At 48.0% G+C, this 15,627-nt stretch overlaps 1 protein-coding gene, 1 long non-coding RNA gene and 3 other non-coding genes across 8 annotated transcripts in view; 4 read left to right on the forward strand and 1 right to left on the reverse strand.

Annotated features, from left to right (window-relative positions):
* The first annotated feature begins 4,494 nt into the window (after nucleotides 1-4,494).
* On the forward strand, nucleotides 4,495-10,816 carry LOC121002235. Its single transcript, XR_005779258.1, has 5 exons — nucleotides 4,495-4,671; nucleotides 8,302-8,381; nucleotides 8,739-8,794; nucleotides 10,045-10,084; nucleotides 10,744-10,816. It is a non-coding gene; the product is annotated as an uncharacterized LOC121002235 (long non-coding RNA).
* LOC120987510 lies at nucleotides 8,480-8,567 on the forward strand. Its single transcript, XR_005776106.1, has one exon. It is a non-coding gene; the product is annotated as a small nucleolar RNA SNORD88 (small nucleolar RNA).
* On the forward strand, nucleotides 9,512-9,601 carry LOC120987511. Its single transcript, XR_005776107.1, has one exon. It is a non-coding gene; the product is annotated as a small nucleolar RNA SNORD88 (small nucleolar RNA).
* On the forward strand, nucleotides 10,121-10,210 carry LOC120987512. The gene has a single exon (XR_005776108.1). It is a non-coding gene; the product is annotated as a small nucleolar RNA SNORD88 (small nucleolar RNA).
* A 336-nt stretch (nucleotides 10,817-11,152) lies between the features above and the next one.
* LOC121002211 (testicular acid phosphatase homolog) overlaps nucleotides 11,153-15,627 on the reverse strand; it is a 114,444-nt gene continuing 109,969 nt past the window's right edge. For all 4 annotated transcript variants that reach the window (XM_040433578.1, XM_040433572.1, XM_040433585.1 and 1 more), the window contains one exon: nucleotides 11,153-11,407. In XM_040433578.1, the coding sequence (XP_040289512.1) occupies nucleotides 11,313-11,407 (95 nt within the window). In that variant the 3' untranslated portion in view covers nucleotides 11,153-11,312. The remainder of the gene's footprint in view (nucleotides 11,408-15,627) is intronic.

The raw sequence follows: 15,627 nt of genomic DNA on the forward strand, positions 1-15,627 counted from the left end.
ATCTAGGTAACCCATCAACTGACTGTTGTCCAGAACTAGTCTCAGCGGAGGACTTTGAAGCGTTACTACCACCAGGACCAGCCCAAACCCTAGCAGACGAAGGGTTAACAGATTTTAACAAACTCAGAAAACATTTTTATAAAATCAAAAACTGAATTAGAAACAGACTGTACATTCATGTTCTCACCACTAGGGGTCGCCTCCTGGCTTCTTCCAGAGGAACAGTGTGCAGGCTCTTCACCCACCATACTAGCAAGAATGGGGATCGCAGATGAAGAGGACTTCTGGCTGTAAGAGGTAGGTAAATCTTCACCCAGTCCTATGGGCAGCTGAAGGAGGAGGAGGAGGGGGGAAGCACCTCACGTGAATGGCCTCTGGCACCAGACATCGACGTACGTCCTCCGCTGCTCTTCCTCCTGCTGCCCACATCTGAAGGAGGAGAATAAACTTCTCTAGCCCTCCTGGGGAGTTTTGCCAGCATCGTGCTGCGTTCCTCCTCAGCTGCCACTGACAGGACAAGACTTCTGCGCTTGATCCCCTTCCCCTTTTTCCTCCACTGCTATACCAGGGCGCTCCAGACACGACCACAGCCACTGCTCACCGCCCTCAGCTTCAGCTCTTAGAATCAGCTCCCTCAGTAGGTCTTCCATAGTAAAGCTCTCCATCGCTGATCCAGGTCTTCTTTCTTCTTACAGGCACAAACCCGAGCGGAGCACTCCAATATAAAAAGAGAATTTTACCGCCGTTTACCTCCTGGACCAATCAAGATCAGAGAATCTTCCTGCCTCAGAACTAGACAGGACCATGAAATGACCACTCGTGCCAAGCACAGTTGACCTCAAGATGACCAGGCCGGTAAGTACCATTGAAACACAAGAGGGGGGGGGGGACACACAACACCAGCCATATTGAACGAATCATTACACTTTCAATTAACAATGACAGTGACTAGGCCACCATGTGTCCCCCCCAGCTATCTGCTATGGGGGGTCCTTGACATACTTGTGTTATGGGCAGCATAAGGAACGCCCGCGGGGGCCTTAGACTGCCATATAGAAAAGACTTTTACATACCTTTGTTACCGGCAGCAATAAGGACAGCCTGTGGGGGCCTGACGCCGCCATATATAAAAGACATTTACATACTTTTTTTTGTTACACTTTTTAATAGTTCCCCCATGTAACCTGAACCCGCAATCATTAGACTGTGTCTCTCAGACTCCATAGGCAGGGTCTTCATAGGAACATAGCTGTGGCAGCCTTAGATTATTCAGGAGGATTGAGGTTGCTGCACACACAATCCGGCTCCCCTGATCCTTGCTAGGGGGAGCCAATGCTCTTGGCGGGGAGCACGTGCTCCCAGATGCAATGGTCACATTTGACCACAGCATCTGAGGGGTTAAATGTGTGCAATCGATGTTATTGTCAATTGCATACATTAGTCTGGGTGCCTGTCGTTTAAAACATCAGGCACCCGGGGATATGGTGCTCACAAGCAGGCGCCATCTCTAAATACCAAACTGCCGACATACTGTATATTTACGTTGGGTGGCCGGGAAGGGGTTAAAGCACTGTACAATGCAAATGCTGGTCAGCAGGCGGTTTAGTGTGGAGGTCTGTGGGGTCATTGTAGAAGTCTGTGCCGATCTGTATCCACAGCTACAAGCTCCGAGCAGACAGAAGAACACCAGTGGATAGTGGGAAAAACAACAAGTTAATTTTTAAAAAAATTAGATAAATCTAATCTATTTTTTTTTTTTAGGACAATTACACCGGCAGATTTCTCCTCTACATGTACAGTAGAAGATATCAGACAAGGAGACATGATAGCTAGGATTGTAGGGGATCGGGATTGGATTCTGAAGGTGGAGGGCGGCTGCGAGAGATTGTATGGAGGGGAGCTGTTGTGTAAGATTATATGCTTAGGGGGTGGGAAGGGGCTGCCGTGTGGGATTGTATGGAGGGGGGAGGCTGCTGCTGTGTGGGATTGTATGGAGGGGGGGCTGCTGTGTGAGATTGTATAGAGGGGGGGCTGCTGTGTGGGATTGTATGGAGGGGGCTGCTGTGTGGGATTGTATGGAAGGGGGCTGCTGTGTGGGAGTGCATGGAGGGGGGGCTGCTGTGTGGGAGTGCATGGAGGGGGGCTGCTGTGTGAGATTGTATAGAGGGGGGGGCTGCTGTGTGGGATTGTATGGAGGGGGAGGCTGATGCTGTGTGGGATTGTATGGAGGGGGGGCTGCTGTGTGAGATTGTATAGAGGGGGGGGGCTGCTGTGTGGGATTGTATGGAGGGGGGCTGCTGTGTGGGAGTGCATGAGGGGGGGCTGCTGTGTGGGATTGTATGGAGGGGGGGCTGCTGTGTGAGATTGTATAGAAGGGGGGGGCTGCTGTGTGGGATTGTATGGAGGGGGCTCCTGTGTGGGATTGTATGGAGGGGGGCTGCTGCTGTGTGGGATTAAATAGACGGGGGCTGCTGTGTGGGATTGCATGGAGGGGGGGGCTGCTGTGCGATTGTATGGAGAGCAGCTGCTGCTATGTGGGATTGTATGGAGGGGTGCTGCCGTGTGGGATTGTATGAAGGGGGGGCTGTCGTGTGGGATTGTATAGAGGGGGGGCTGCCGTGTGGGATTGTATGGAGGGGGGGCCTGCTGCTGTGTGGGATTGTATAGAGGGGGGGGCTGCCGTATGAGATTGTATGGAGGGGAGGCTGCTGCTGTGTGGGATTTACTATGGGTAAGGGTACATTCACAAAGAACCCCCCATCCCAGCATATAATCCCACACATCCACCCCCCTAGTATATAATCTCAGTTAAAGTTAATTTAAAAAAATTGGATAAATCAAATAGTTTTTTTGAGGACAATTACACCGGCAGATTTCTCCTCTACATGTACAGTAGAAGATATCAGACAGGGAGACATGATAGCTAGGATTGTATGGGATCGGGATTGTATTCTGAGGGTGGAGGGCGGCTGCGAGAGATTGTATGGAGGGGAGCTGTTGTGTAAGATTATATGCTTAGGGGGTGGGAGGGGGCTGCCGTGTGGGATTGTATGGAGGGGGAGGCTGCTGCTGTGTGGGATTGTATGGAGGGGGGGCTGCTGTGTGAGATTGTATAGGGGGGGGGGCTGCTGTGTGGGATTGTATGGAGGGGGCTGCTGTGTGGGATTGTATGGAGGGGACTGCTGTGTGGGATTGTATGGAGGGGGAGGCTGCTGCTGTGTGGGATTGTATGGAGGGGGGGCTGCTGCTGTGTGGGATTGTATAGAGGGGGGCTGCTGTGTGGGATTGTATGGAGGGGGGGCTGCTGTGTGAGATTGTATAGAAGTGGGGGCTGCTGTGTGGGATTGTATGGAGGGGGCTGCTGTGTGGGATTGTATGGAGGGGGACTGCTGTGTGGAAGTGCATAGAGGGGGGGCTGCTGTGTGGGATTGTATGGAGGAGGGGCTGCTGTGTGGGATTGTATGGAGGGAGGCTGCTGCTGTGTGGGATTGAATAGACGGGGGCTGCTGTGTGGGATTGCATGGAGGGGGGGGGCTGCTGTGCGATTGTATGGAGAGCAGCTGCTGCTATGTGGGATTGTATGGAGGGGGGCTGTCGTGTGGGATTGTATAGAGGGGGGGCTGCCGTGTGGGATTGTATGGAGGGGAGGCTGCTGCTGTGTGGGATTGTATGGAGGGGGAGGCTGCTGCTGTGTGAGATTGTATGGAGGGGGAGGCTGCTGCTGTGTGATTTACTATGGGTAAGGGTACATTCACAAAGAACCCCCCCCATCCCAGCATATAATCCCACACATCCACCCCCCCAGTATATAATCTCGCACAGCAGCCCCCTCCCCCTGTATATTATCTCGCACATCAGCCCCCTCCCCCTTGTATATTATCTCGCACAGCAGCCCCCTCCCCCTGGTATATTATCTCGCACATTAGCCCCCTCCCCCTTGTATATTATCTCGCACATCAGCCCCCTGCCCCAGTATATAATCCCACACAGAATCCCCCCGCTGCACAGAATTCTCAGCCTCTCCCCAGTATTCATATCCACCTCTCTAGTACTGTCAGACTCTCTCCCCTCTCAGTGCTACAGACGCTGCTGAGCAACCATCCCTAACCGTCCTACTCTGCAAACAGTCAGCTAGTACCGAGCCGACGTGACCTAAGGATGTCACGTGATATTGTGACGTCAGGAGGTCCTTACGGAGTATAGTATTTAGCCTTTACCATTTTGCTGCTACTGGCAGCAATAAGGACAGCCTGCGGGGGCCTAACGCCTTCATAAGACTGTTACATACCTTTGCTTCTGGCAGCAATGAGGACAGCCTGCGGGGGCCTGACGCCTTCATATATAAGACTGTAACATACCTTTGCTTCTGGCAGCAATGAGGACAGCCTGCGGGGGCCTGACGCCTTCATAAGACTGTTACATACCTTTGCTTCTGGCAGCAATGAGGACAGCCTGCGGGGGCCTGATGCCTTCATATATAAAAGCCTGAGAAGCCATGTGAGTTCCTTTTTGTATCAGGTCGGGAACGATGAGGTGCTGTGGAGGCTGCGGGCTGTGATGGGGGCGCGGGCCTCTCCGTGTTGTATTAATATGGAGCTCGGGTGAAGCCTGTTTGTTAATAGACTTGCTATGTAGAGGACGAGGCGTGCGGGGGCGCTGCAGAGCGCGCAGGTAAAGGCTGTTTCTTATTAGCTGTTGTGCTGCTGAGGAATTAATTTGCACCGCAGAGACGTCGCTTGTAGCTTCCCTGTGCAGGTGTATGAAGCCATGTCCTTGTGTGACTGCACGTCCCCTGTGGCGGCTGCACTTCCACTAGGCTCAGCCTTACATGGGTAGGTGGCTGCAGGCTAGGCTGTCTCCCAGACCAGCAGGTCAGGAGCGCTCTGTCTTATGACATGAGGATGGTATGGTTTTGATAAATTACTCATCTGTCCCCTGCTGATCAGAATGGGGGTCTTGTGCCCTCTTTGAATAGATCAGCGGTTGTGGTTCACTGTTACTCCGACCAGTCTATAGTACATGCACATAGCTCGGTGCTGTCCTGTAAGTCCCATAGACTCTGGAGTAATTGCATGTTTGATGGCTTGCCACTCCATTTCAAGGGGTTTTCAGAGTCATCTGTATCTGATTAGTGGTGGTCTGACACCTGGGACCCCTGCTGATCAGCTGGTTTGAGGAGGCCACTGCCTCCTGGCAGCTTGGTAAGAACAGCACTGCCATTGTATAGAGGATGTGCTTGGTATGGCAGCGCAAACCCATTCACTTGAATAGGATTGAGCTGCGCCTAGGCTGTGAAAGTGATGTCAGTGGCCAAGGGTAAACTGTGGTTGTCATCTATGGCTCTCCTCAATCAGCTGATCGGTAGGGGTCCTGGAAGTCAGACTCCACTGATCAGATATTGATGACATGGACCCTTAGGCCTCTTTCACGCGGGTGCAATGCGTGAGGTGAACATTGCACCCGCACTGAATCCGGACCCATTCATTTCTAAGGGGCTGTGCACATGAGCGGTGATAAATCGCAGCATGCTCTATTTTGTGTGTTTTTCACGCAACGCAGGCCCCATAGAAGTGAATGGGGCTGTGTGAAAATCGCAAGCAAGTGCGGATGCAGTGCGTTTTTATTTTATTTATTTTTTCCCCACGGTTGCTAGGTGACGATCGGGATGGGGACCCGATCATTATTATTTTCCCTTATAACAATGTTAGTAAAATGTGGATTATAATGTAAGTAAAATGTGGCTTGAGGGATTAAAAAAAAATAATTAAAGGGAATCTGTCACTAGCAATTTACCAATTTTTTTTTTTTTTTTCGTGAATCCATGTTTAACAGTACTTTTTTCCCATCTGTCTTGTTCTTTTGATTGTGAGTCTTGTCATTTCTCAACACCCGCCCCCCCTCCTCAGCGCCGCGCCCTGCGGCAAACACCCCGATCCTCCTCTCGCCGGCATCCCAAATCCCGCGCAGGCGCAGTGCCGGCGATTGCCCGCGCTATGATAAGATGACTGACGGCACTGCGCCTGTGCGGGATTTGGAATGCCTGTGAGAGGAGGATCGGGGTGTTTGCCGCAGAGCGTGGCGCTGAGGAGGGGGGGTGTTGAGCACTTAGCCGCGCCTCTGGGAGGCAATTTAGATGAACTTGGAGGCGTTATTAGTTTTAAAATTTAGCCGGGCACGGCACTTCAGAGGGGCGCTCCTGGGCACCGTGGAGAAAGAATAACGCCCCTCTGGGCTCCTTACAGCGTCATTTACAAATCATAAGAATCGATTTTTTGAAGAAATGACAAGACTCACAATCAAAAGAACAAGACAGATGGAAAAAAGGTACTCTGTTAAACATGGATTCGTGAGAAAATTTTTTGGGTAAATTGCTAGTGACAGATTCCCTTTAACACTCCTCCTCTTGATCACGTAGTTGTCGATCTCTTTAATCATGAGCTGCCGGCTAAAGGACCTGTAGTGACGACACACGGTGATGGACCATGTGATGAGCTCAGTGACGTCACCACAGGTCCTGAAGTAAGAGCAGAGATCGTCAGCTATGGAGGAGGATTTTTATTTTTTTTTTAACCCTCAATTGACCTTCTACTAAGCATTCTGTATTAGAGTGCTATTTTCCCTTATAACCATGTTATAAGGGAAAATAATAAAATCTACACTACTTCATTGAAGTTTGGGTCTGGGTACCACATTCAGTTTTTTGAAATTGTGTGCTCACTCGCACAATTTCCCCACCACGCACCCACATCGTATCCGGCCCCAATCCGTAACGCCTGTGTGAAAGAGGCCTTACAGTCAGCTATTTGACTTGTAGTAGTTCCAAAGCTTTCTCCAGCTTTTCCTAGGCCAGTGATGACACGTTCATGGGGCTGTGCGCTATACCAAGCACAGCTGTTATACAAGGTACAGCACTGTGCTTGGTTAGCTTAGAAAAGCCCAGGAGCACTGGCTATGTCTCAAACAGCTGATCAGCAGGGGGCCTGAGTTGGACTCCTACCTATCATACTGATGACCTATCCAAAAGATAGGTCATAAATATGTAAAATCTTGGAAACCCCCTTTAAACACTCAGAAAACACCTTTTGAAGGAGAAGATTCTTCTGACCTGTGGTGTTTGTGGCTAAACTCTCATGGATCGAGCAGATGTTGCCTACCATTATACCGATCCCCTCGAGGGGTGCTTAACTGTGGGAGTGCTATGAAGGCCTCCATAGAAATCAATGGGACTGTGATCCAAATACAGTCTGTGGGGATGAACGAATCAACTTCGGATGAAACATCTGAAGTAAATTCACAAAAAATGTTCTAATACTGTACGGTGCAGGAGCTCTGTACAGTATTAGAATGTATTGGCTCTGATGAGCGAAGTTATTGCTTCACAAAGTCTCGTGAGACTTCTCGCAATAACTTCATAAATTTGTACTGTGAAAAACAAACAAATTTCCTGAACTTGGGTTCTGTTCCAAGGTACCACTTGGAACTGAACCAGAGTTCGGGAAATGTTTTTTTACAGTACAAATTTATGAATTTATTCGCTCATCCCTAGTTGTGTGCATGAGGCCTTAATCTGTAAGTGATGTAAAGGCAGAGTAAACTTGGATCAGCCAGGTGTGCATGCTTATTTCTTGGGGGTCCATTCACACGTCTGCATCTATTCCGCAATTTTGCGGAACAGGTGCGGACCAATTCATTTTCAATAGGGCTGGAATATGCTGTCAGCATCCGCGGATCTGCACTTCCGTTCCGCAAAAAAAGAAAACATGTCCTATTGCGGACAAGAAAAGGCATTTTCTAGGAGACTGCTGGCCATGTGTGGTCCGAAAAATGCAGAAAGCACATTGCTGGTGTCTGTGTTTTGCGCAAAACGCATATGGGCGTGTGAATGGACCCTTAGGCTCCATTCACACATCTGTAAAAATGGGTCCGCATCCGTGCCGCAAATTGCAAAACGGGTGCGGACCCATTCGTTCTCTATGGGGACGGAATGGATGTGGAGAGCACAGTATGTGCTCTCTGAATCCGCGTTTCCTGAGCGCCCCCTGATCTTCTCGTCCGTGGCTCTTGAAAAAAATAGAACAAGTTCTATTCTTGTCTGCAATTGCGGACAAGAATAAGCATTTCTATAGGGGTGCCAGCCGGGTGTGTTGTGCATCCACAATGCACTACAGATGTGTGAATGGACCCTTAGATGGGTTACTGCCAAACGCCAATTTTCCTGGAAGCTAAAAAAATGTTGAATCCTGCTTTTCTCCAGTGCCACTGTTACAAATGTTCTCGTGTAACTAATGTTGTCTGCTCTAGGACCATTTTGACTACGCCAGGGCAGCCAATGGACCTTGGATCTCCTGTGGAGGTGTAAAGCAGCGCCTTTAATGTACAATGTAAGTTTCCGTTTAGCCTGGTGTGCCAGCTTGTCAGAATCTGTGTGCCAGCTTCCCTAATTCAGGTGCAGAACTTGCTAAGTGGGAGGAGGTGCAGTCTGTCCCTGTGATGCTAGCACTGGGCTCTGAATCAATGTGACGATACGGTGCCCCTCTGTCCTGACATGCAGAGGGCCTGAGGGACAGAACTGCCTGAAAACAAAGACCTCATAGCTGCTGTGCAGTCTCAATGACTCGTCTATAAAACAAGCTGAATGCTGGGAGTTGTTGTTCTGACACTTCGTGCATGTCCATCCATGAAATATATTGGCAGCCAAATATACAGGTTTTTTGAGTTATTATATTTTCTCTTCCCAGGTGACTAGTGAATGGGTCAGAAGATGAACATATACTTGTCGAAGTCTATATTTCAGGTATACAATCATCCTATTCTTAAAGGGCCTTTCCAGGAATTAAAGGGGTTGTCTCACTTCAGCAAATTACATTTATCATGTAGAGAAAGTTAAAACAAGCCACTTACTAATGTATTGTGATTGTCCATATTGTCTCCTTTGCTGTCTGGATTCATTTTTACATTACTCACACAGGGGTTTACGACCACCCTGCTATCTATCAGTGGCGGTGGTCGTGCATGCACACAATAGGAAAAAGTCCCCTGCTCTCTGGTTGTGTGATCACCAATAGGTACACATGCGCAGCTGCTGTCCTGGCCACCTTGTATCTGCGCTGCAGCAGTGGCCATAACCCCTGATATGAGCAGTGTATAATGTGATAAAATGAATCAAGCCAACTAAGAAAGCAATATGGAGAATCACAATACATTAGTAAGTGGCTTGCATGATAAATGCCATTTGCGGAAGTGAGACAACCCCTTTAACGGTTTACTTCTGGCCCCTAGCGTGGATCACCTAATGTACCGACTTGCCTGGTCCTGTTCCCGAGCTTGTTTACTCCCAGCAGTGACTGCTGCCTGGGGACACGTCACAGATGAACGTGGCAATGTCCATGCACGGCCTGTAGTAAAGAAGCTGGGGAATGTCGGGCTCCTGGAGTATGAATCTTTTGTTAGGTGATTCACACTTAGGGCTGTAAGCAAACTGTTAATAATTCCTGGCAGACCCCGTTAATACATGTCCCAATGATGGCAGCACTGGGCTCTGAAACTGGTGAAAGAAACTGTGCCCCGCTGTGACTTGACATGCAGTGGGTCTGAGGGACAGGCAGTGGTATTGGACAGTTGGTATAACGTGGTTACTGTGTAGGGGTATTCTGAAAATGGTGTATACAAAAAGCAGTACTCCTCACTGCTCGCGTACATGGGCTTCCTGGTCCAGTGATCAGACAGGGGCATGTGAGCACCTCGGCAGGGGCCTGCTACAGTTGGCGCTGGTCTGGTACATCTATTCATGCCCCTCTGTCTGCCTCAGAAGCAGGGAGCGATGGGAGTATCATCGGGGAGTTTTGTTTCGTTACCTAATGGAATACCCCTTTGAGACAATGCCTCTGAATGGCAATAACTTTATCACATAATCACAAGTTTGCAATGTACCAATGCCTTCATTATGTAAATTACATGTACCATAGAAGTGTCAGGAAAATTGTGACCTAACTGAATATTACAAAATGTTTTAGAACTCCTTCTAATGGGATTTTCTCTTTTCAGGTGACTGGCGTGGAGGATCTTGTGAATGTCTCCATATCAGGTATACAAGCCCTCTACTCTTAGGAATAAGTGTAACCTGTCCCGATGATGGCAGCACTGGGCTCTGAAACTGGTGAAAGAAACTGTGCCCCGCTGTGACTTGACATGCAGTGGGTCTGAGGGACACAGATACTGGTTCATGTGGTATAACCTGCAGCATTAAAGGAATGGTGCAGATGGCACATAAATGGGCATCCCAGTCATTCTATCTACAGGATGGGGGGTATCTGATCTGTGGGTAGTCTGACTTCTGACTCTCCAATCACTAATGGGGGTTCTGCACCCCACTTTCTCATAGTGGTGGTCAAGCAAGTGTTGCCACTTCTCTCAGATCTATGGGACTGCTAGAGACAGCGGACTAACGTTCTAACTTTGGCAGTGACATAATGGAAGTGGAGCAACAGAGCATAGTGGACTGCCACGCAGTTCAACAGGGCATGGGACCCACTTTCTCCTGATTGGTATGTCCCACTATTGGGGTCCCACTATACAAAGGCCTAAGTTATCTTCTATCCAGTGCATAAAGGAGAATTTGTAGCTGCAAGTAAACTGACCATTTCTGATTGCCTCTGCACTAAATTAGACAGACTTTATGTAGTAGTATACTGCTGCCACTTGTCCGCACTACCTGATCTGATTTTCTTGATTTTTCTGTTGCAGGTTCGTCTTTGAAGTGAGTAAAGCTTGGCTACTGTAAATCTGAATGTCTTTAAATAAAATATTTGAATTGAAAGGCTTGTTTCTTGGTATGAAGTTTGGATTCACTGCACTGATGTAAAATCTGTATCACACCAGATCTGTAAGATTGGTGTAAGTGGCAAGTATGAGCCTTCACATGAGATTCCTTGGTCAGGTAGACCGTACGTGGGGTGCAGTGATTTAACAGCAGTGCTAGGTCTCTAGAAATCTGTAACAGATGCCCTTTAATAAAAAAAATGCATAACAATTATCTTTGTTCTTCGATGGATACAATGCTGCCAGAGGAGTTGGGCAGCAAATTTCTGCAGAGTGCCAAGAAAGCATGTGCATGAGTTGGATGACTATGGCTGATAGGCCAGCCACATCCATTAGGCGACAAACTTGTCCGTTGTGTAGGAAAACATCCAAGTTGTGGCTGTATGGTGTGTAGTCGGATTACCACTAAGCAAGAGCCCACCGAAACGTATAGAAGGGGCGGCGATGGTGGTCATGGGCTGGCGTCGCTCAGATGTAATGAGGGGCCATGAGGATTATTCTGGTCGTGACTTCAAAGCCCAAAACAGGATGAACAGAAGTGAAACGGAGAGTATTCCCACTACAATGGATAACGCTAAAATGGTTCTGTCTGCAAAGAAAAGTGTCTTGTGTTAAGATTAAAATGCCACAGCAATGAGGTGTAATATGGTTATTGAAGATTACACTGCAGGTTAAAGTACAAGGCATGTCTGTTCCCAGATAATGGGCCCTCTAGGGATTGTCCAATCATGAAACCCCACTACAGTGACTTTGAAGAGGGACACTTCTGTCTTGTGGAGCAGCTTTTCTTAGAACCCATGTTGTACCTCTGCTATGTTGCTGCCACAGTGGCCCAGATTTACCAATCTTGTAGCTGACATATGTGTAGACTGGCCGTCTAGACCTGCACTAGATTTCAGTGGGTCAGGCTGGAGGATGGATGTGGTGCAGTGATGCACTTTTCTTTGACCATATGCTGGATATTGGTTGGCTTATTTAGAGATGTAATTTTGGTGCACAATGGGTCCAAAAAGAAGCCCCACCAGCTAGATGTGCCAAATTCTGTTTTTGGCTTGTAAAACAAAACTGGTAAGCCTCATTCACACATCTGTCTGCTTTAATCCATGAAAAGGTTGTCAGTGTTGGGTCCGTGTGTCTGGTTTTTGCTGCCTGTGTTTCACTGACACTGCACCGCTGAATAATTATTTTTTTCCCCGGTTATCCACAATGGCACTTATCGGAGGGTGTCCCAGTCCACAGGACTGGAAACAACGCAGGAGTGCATTATTTAAAAGGCCTCATCCCCTTACCTATCCAGTCGTTTCCTGTTGAGATGCGTGGCAGCCTCTCCTGCAGTGCCAGGAATGTATGTTCATTTTGCCCAGCCTTGCTTCTTCCCCCACACTAGGTGGGAAGGCTGGTGCAGGGAATGGGTACCCTGGGCATGTGCTGCCTCCCTTAGGGTACTTTCACACCTGCATTTTTCTTTTCCGGCACGGAGTTCCGTCCTAGGGGCTCTTTACCGGAAAATAACTGATCAGGTATATGTATATCCCCATGCATTCTGAATGGAGAGCAATCCATTTAGCATGCATCAGGATGTCTTCAGTTCAGTTTTTTGACTGATCAGGACAGAGATAAAACTGCAGCATTCTATGGTTTTATCTCCGGCCAAAAAGAACACTTGCCTGAAAGCTGGATCCAGCATTTTTCCATTGGAATGTAGTAGTGCTGGATCCGGCATTCAAAATACCGGATCCGTCCTTACGATCTGCGCATGCGCTGACCAAAAATAAATAAATGCTGGACTGTTTTTCCTGGTGACACCAGAAAGACTGATTCAGCATTTCAATGCATTTGTAAGACTATCAGGATCCTGATCAGTCTTATAAATGCCATCAGTTGGCATGTTTTGCCGGATCCGGCAAGCAGTTCTGCAAGTGTAAAAGTAGCCTTACCCGTTCCTTGGAGTAAGCCCTGCGTGCATCCATCTCCATGCTCGCAATATTCCCAGGTAAGAGGAAATCGTGCAGGATCCCGACCCATGACAGTCACCAGGTGAGATTCTCCTTGGGCAAGAGAATCTTGCGTTAATGCGGCAGCTCCCGGGGATGTTAAGAGCACGACTGCAGAATCATTCAAATGTGGTAAGCCTGTGCTCATGCAGACATGCTTGCCCCTGTGGTTACTGATGCTGCAAGAAAGCCAGGAGATCCCTCAGCCCAGTAAGCCTCCTCCCCTGGGAGACTTATTTCTTTCCGTTCTCTCTGTTAGTCTGCACAGCTCCCTGGGTAGTATTGGAGGCAGTGAAATTCCACCCCGGTGAAGGTGGTGCCCTTTAAAATATTCATGGCCCTATACTTTCTTTTTTTTTTTTAGATCTTAGGGCAATGAGACCATGGCACCTGAATCAGCCAGTGGAGATTCAGGAAGCAGGAAGTCCTTTTCCGCTAAATCTAAAAAAGCCTTGTCAGAAGTGCACCGAAAAAGTAGTTAAAGAGGAGTTGCCTTTCTTGATTCCATGAGAGCTATGATTAACCTCCCTGGCAGTATGATTTTTTTTTTTGCATGAAATTTGGTGTTCTGTATTGTAGGCCTGCAATTCTTAGTAATTACCTAGTTAAACCTGACCAAACAAGACTTTAGTGGACATCCCAGATGTGAAAGTTTCAAACACAAAATCATGAATGCTAATATAATTTATTTAATAATGTAATAAAAATAATTTGTCAAACACAGAATTCAATAAACCTCCTGAGGGATACATTTTGAAACATGGGACTACACAAAGTCCGATGTCACAATCGGGACACTCTTTGCAGGATATATGCATTCCAAAGACATTGTTCCTGAAGATCTTATGATATTTTTTTTTTTTTTGCTGTTTGCGCATAGCCTGATAAAATGTCATTGCCTGATCGTCTCTGACACCTCCCATGGTAGTATTATAGTCCATCATGACTGTGGCTTCAGCACATCTTTCCCACCTTTTGTGTGGACCATGGCAGTAGAGGTATTGTGCACAGTACTCATGAGAGACACGTCCTTGTCTCGCTATCGCATTGCCACAATCTTACCCTTCTGCCAGGCAACCATTTCTCCAGTTTTGAGTTTTTTCTTGGCAAACATAGATGGCATGTCACGTCGGTTAGGCCTAACGGTACCATATGCATCAGTCTTGTTTTGTAGCAAAACCTTATACAGTTCCGGAGACATGTAGAAATTGTCCGTGGTCACACAATATCCCTGGTTCAGCAATTGCTCCCGCAGTGTAAGGACAGATGATGTGGCCATCCCATAGCCGCTGTACCTGGGGTTGAACTTCGTGCCTTTACCGGTGTAACTGACTGAATTCCAGATGTACCCAGTGGATGACTCTCAGAGCATGTAGGATTTGATGCCAAACCGCGCTCTTTTGGATGCAATGTACTGTATACAGCTTAGGTGTCCCTTGTAGGCCATCAAACTCATCTACGCTGACGTCTTTCTGGCACGTAGGTCCGCTGGAAATTGGTCACAATTTGCCATACCTCCCAGATTTTTTTTTTTTGTTTGGGTGCAGGATGCGTGGCCTCATCAAATACTTCATTGTTTGTGAAGTGGAAATACTTCATAACGAGGGAAAACCGGTATTCTGACATCACGGTGCCAAAAAATGGAGTGGCCAGTAACTTATTGGTGGGCCAGTACCATTTCTGGAGCAGTTTCCCCATCACCCCCTGATGAATGATGAGTCCCAGAAACTGCCACATGTCCTCTTTGGTCACCAGTTCCCACTTTCTGCTTCTGGAAAACGTGGCAGCGTAGCGGATTGCTGATCTTGGTAGCGATTTGTCTCTGTGACAATTTTTTCAATTACCTCCTCAGTGAGGAATAATTGCAGGTATGCCAGAGGGTTGTCCCGCTCAACATCTACCTTCATCCCAGGTGATCCAGTGAACAGGAATCTTGGGGGGCGCTACCTAGTCCGTATTGCAGTCAATAGGGCACCAAGTGCGCACATGGCTGAGGTCACTTGCCAGATCAGTGTCAGTGTCAGACGACAAATCTCCCCACAACTCCCTATCGCTCAGTTCTGCGAGCACCTCCGTGTCACTCGCTGTCACTCAACTGGTCCAAAAGCGCTTTTGTAGTAAAGTTGCGCTTTTTTGATGCCATGTTATAAATATTTTATGGGCACAAATGACAGTAAAATGGCAGGCAAGGGGCTCTGTACAGTCATCAAATGTCAGATCTGAGGTTATACAGTGTAATCCTCTTAGATTACAATGTATAACCTCTTTTATGTGTGTGTGTCACTTTTTATGTTTATTTATTTGAATTTCCCACCCAGTTCCGCTCCCATGCGCAGCTGTTGCTCACAGGGAACGGAACCAAGAAGTCAAATGCCGGCCGGCGCTCTCAGCGGAGGACATCGCGGGCATAAGGTGAAGGGACTCTGCAATGTTACCCCGAGCGTGACTCAGGGTTGCCGCTCCTGGCAGCGAAAATTAACCCCGAGTCACGCAATGGAATACCGCCAGGGAGGTTAAGGAGAAAGTTAATGTGGCAGTGGATTTAAGAATTGCACCACAATCCCCACGTCCATCTACGTCTGAGATGCCATACATCTGAGGTACAATTGTATCTGGATGAGGGGGAATTATCTGATCCAGACTCCTCAGATGACGGCTCAGGTAGACCTTTGTTTCACCTGCAAGAAACAGATGGTCTTCTATAGACCATTGGAGCCACCATGAATATTGAAGATGTAAAGGAAGCCCACTCCATTCAGGATCAGATGTTCCAGGGTCTGAGAGAAGGGTCTTCCCCATCCATAATAACATAGTC

Source organism: Bufo bufo, chromosome 1, assembly GCF_905171765.1.
Source record: "Bufo bufo chromosome 1, aBufBuf1.1, whole genome shotgun sequence".
NCBI classification, from domain to species: Eukaryota; Metazoa; Chordata; class Amphibia; order Anura; family Bufonidae; genus Bufo; species Bufo bufo.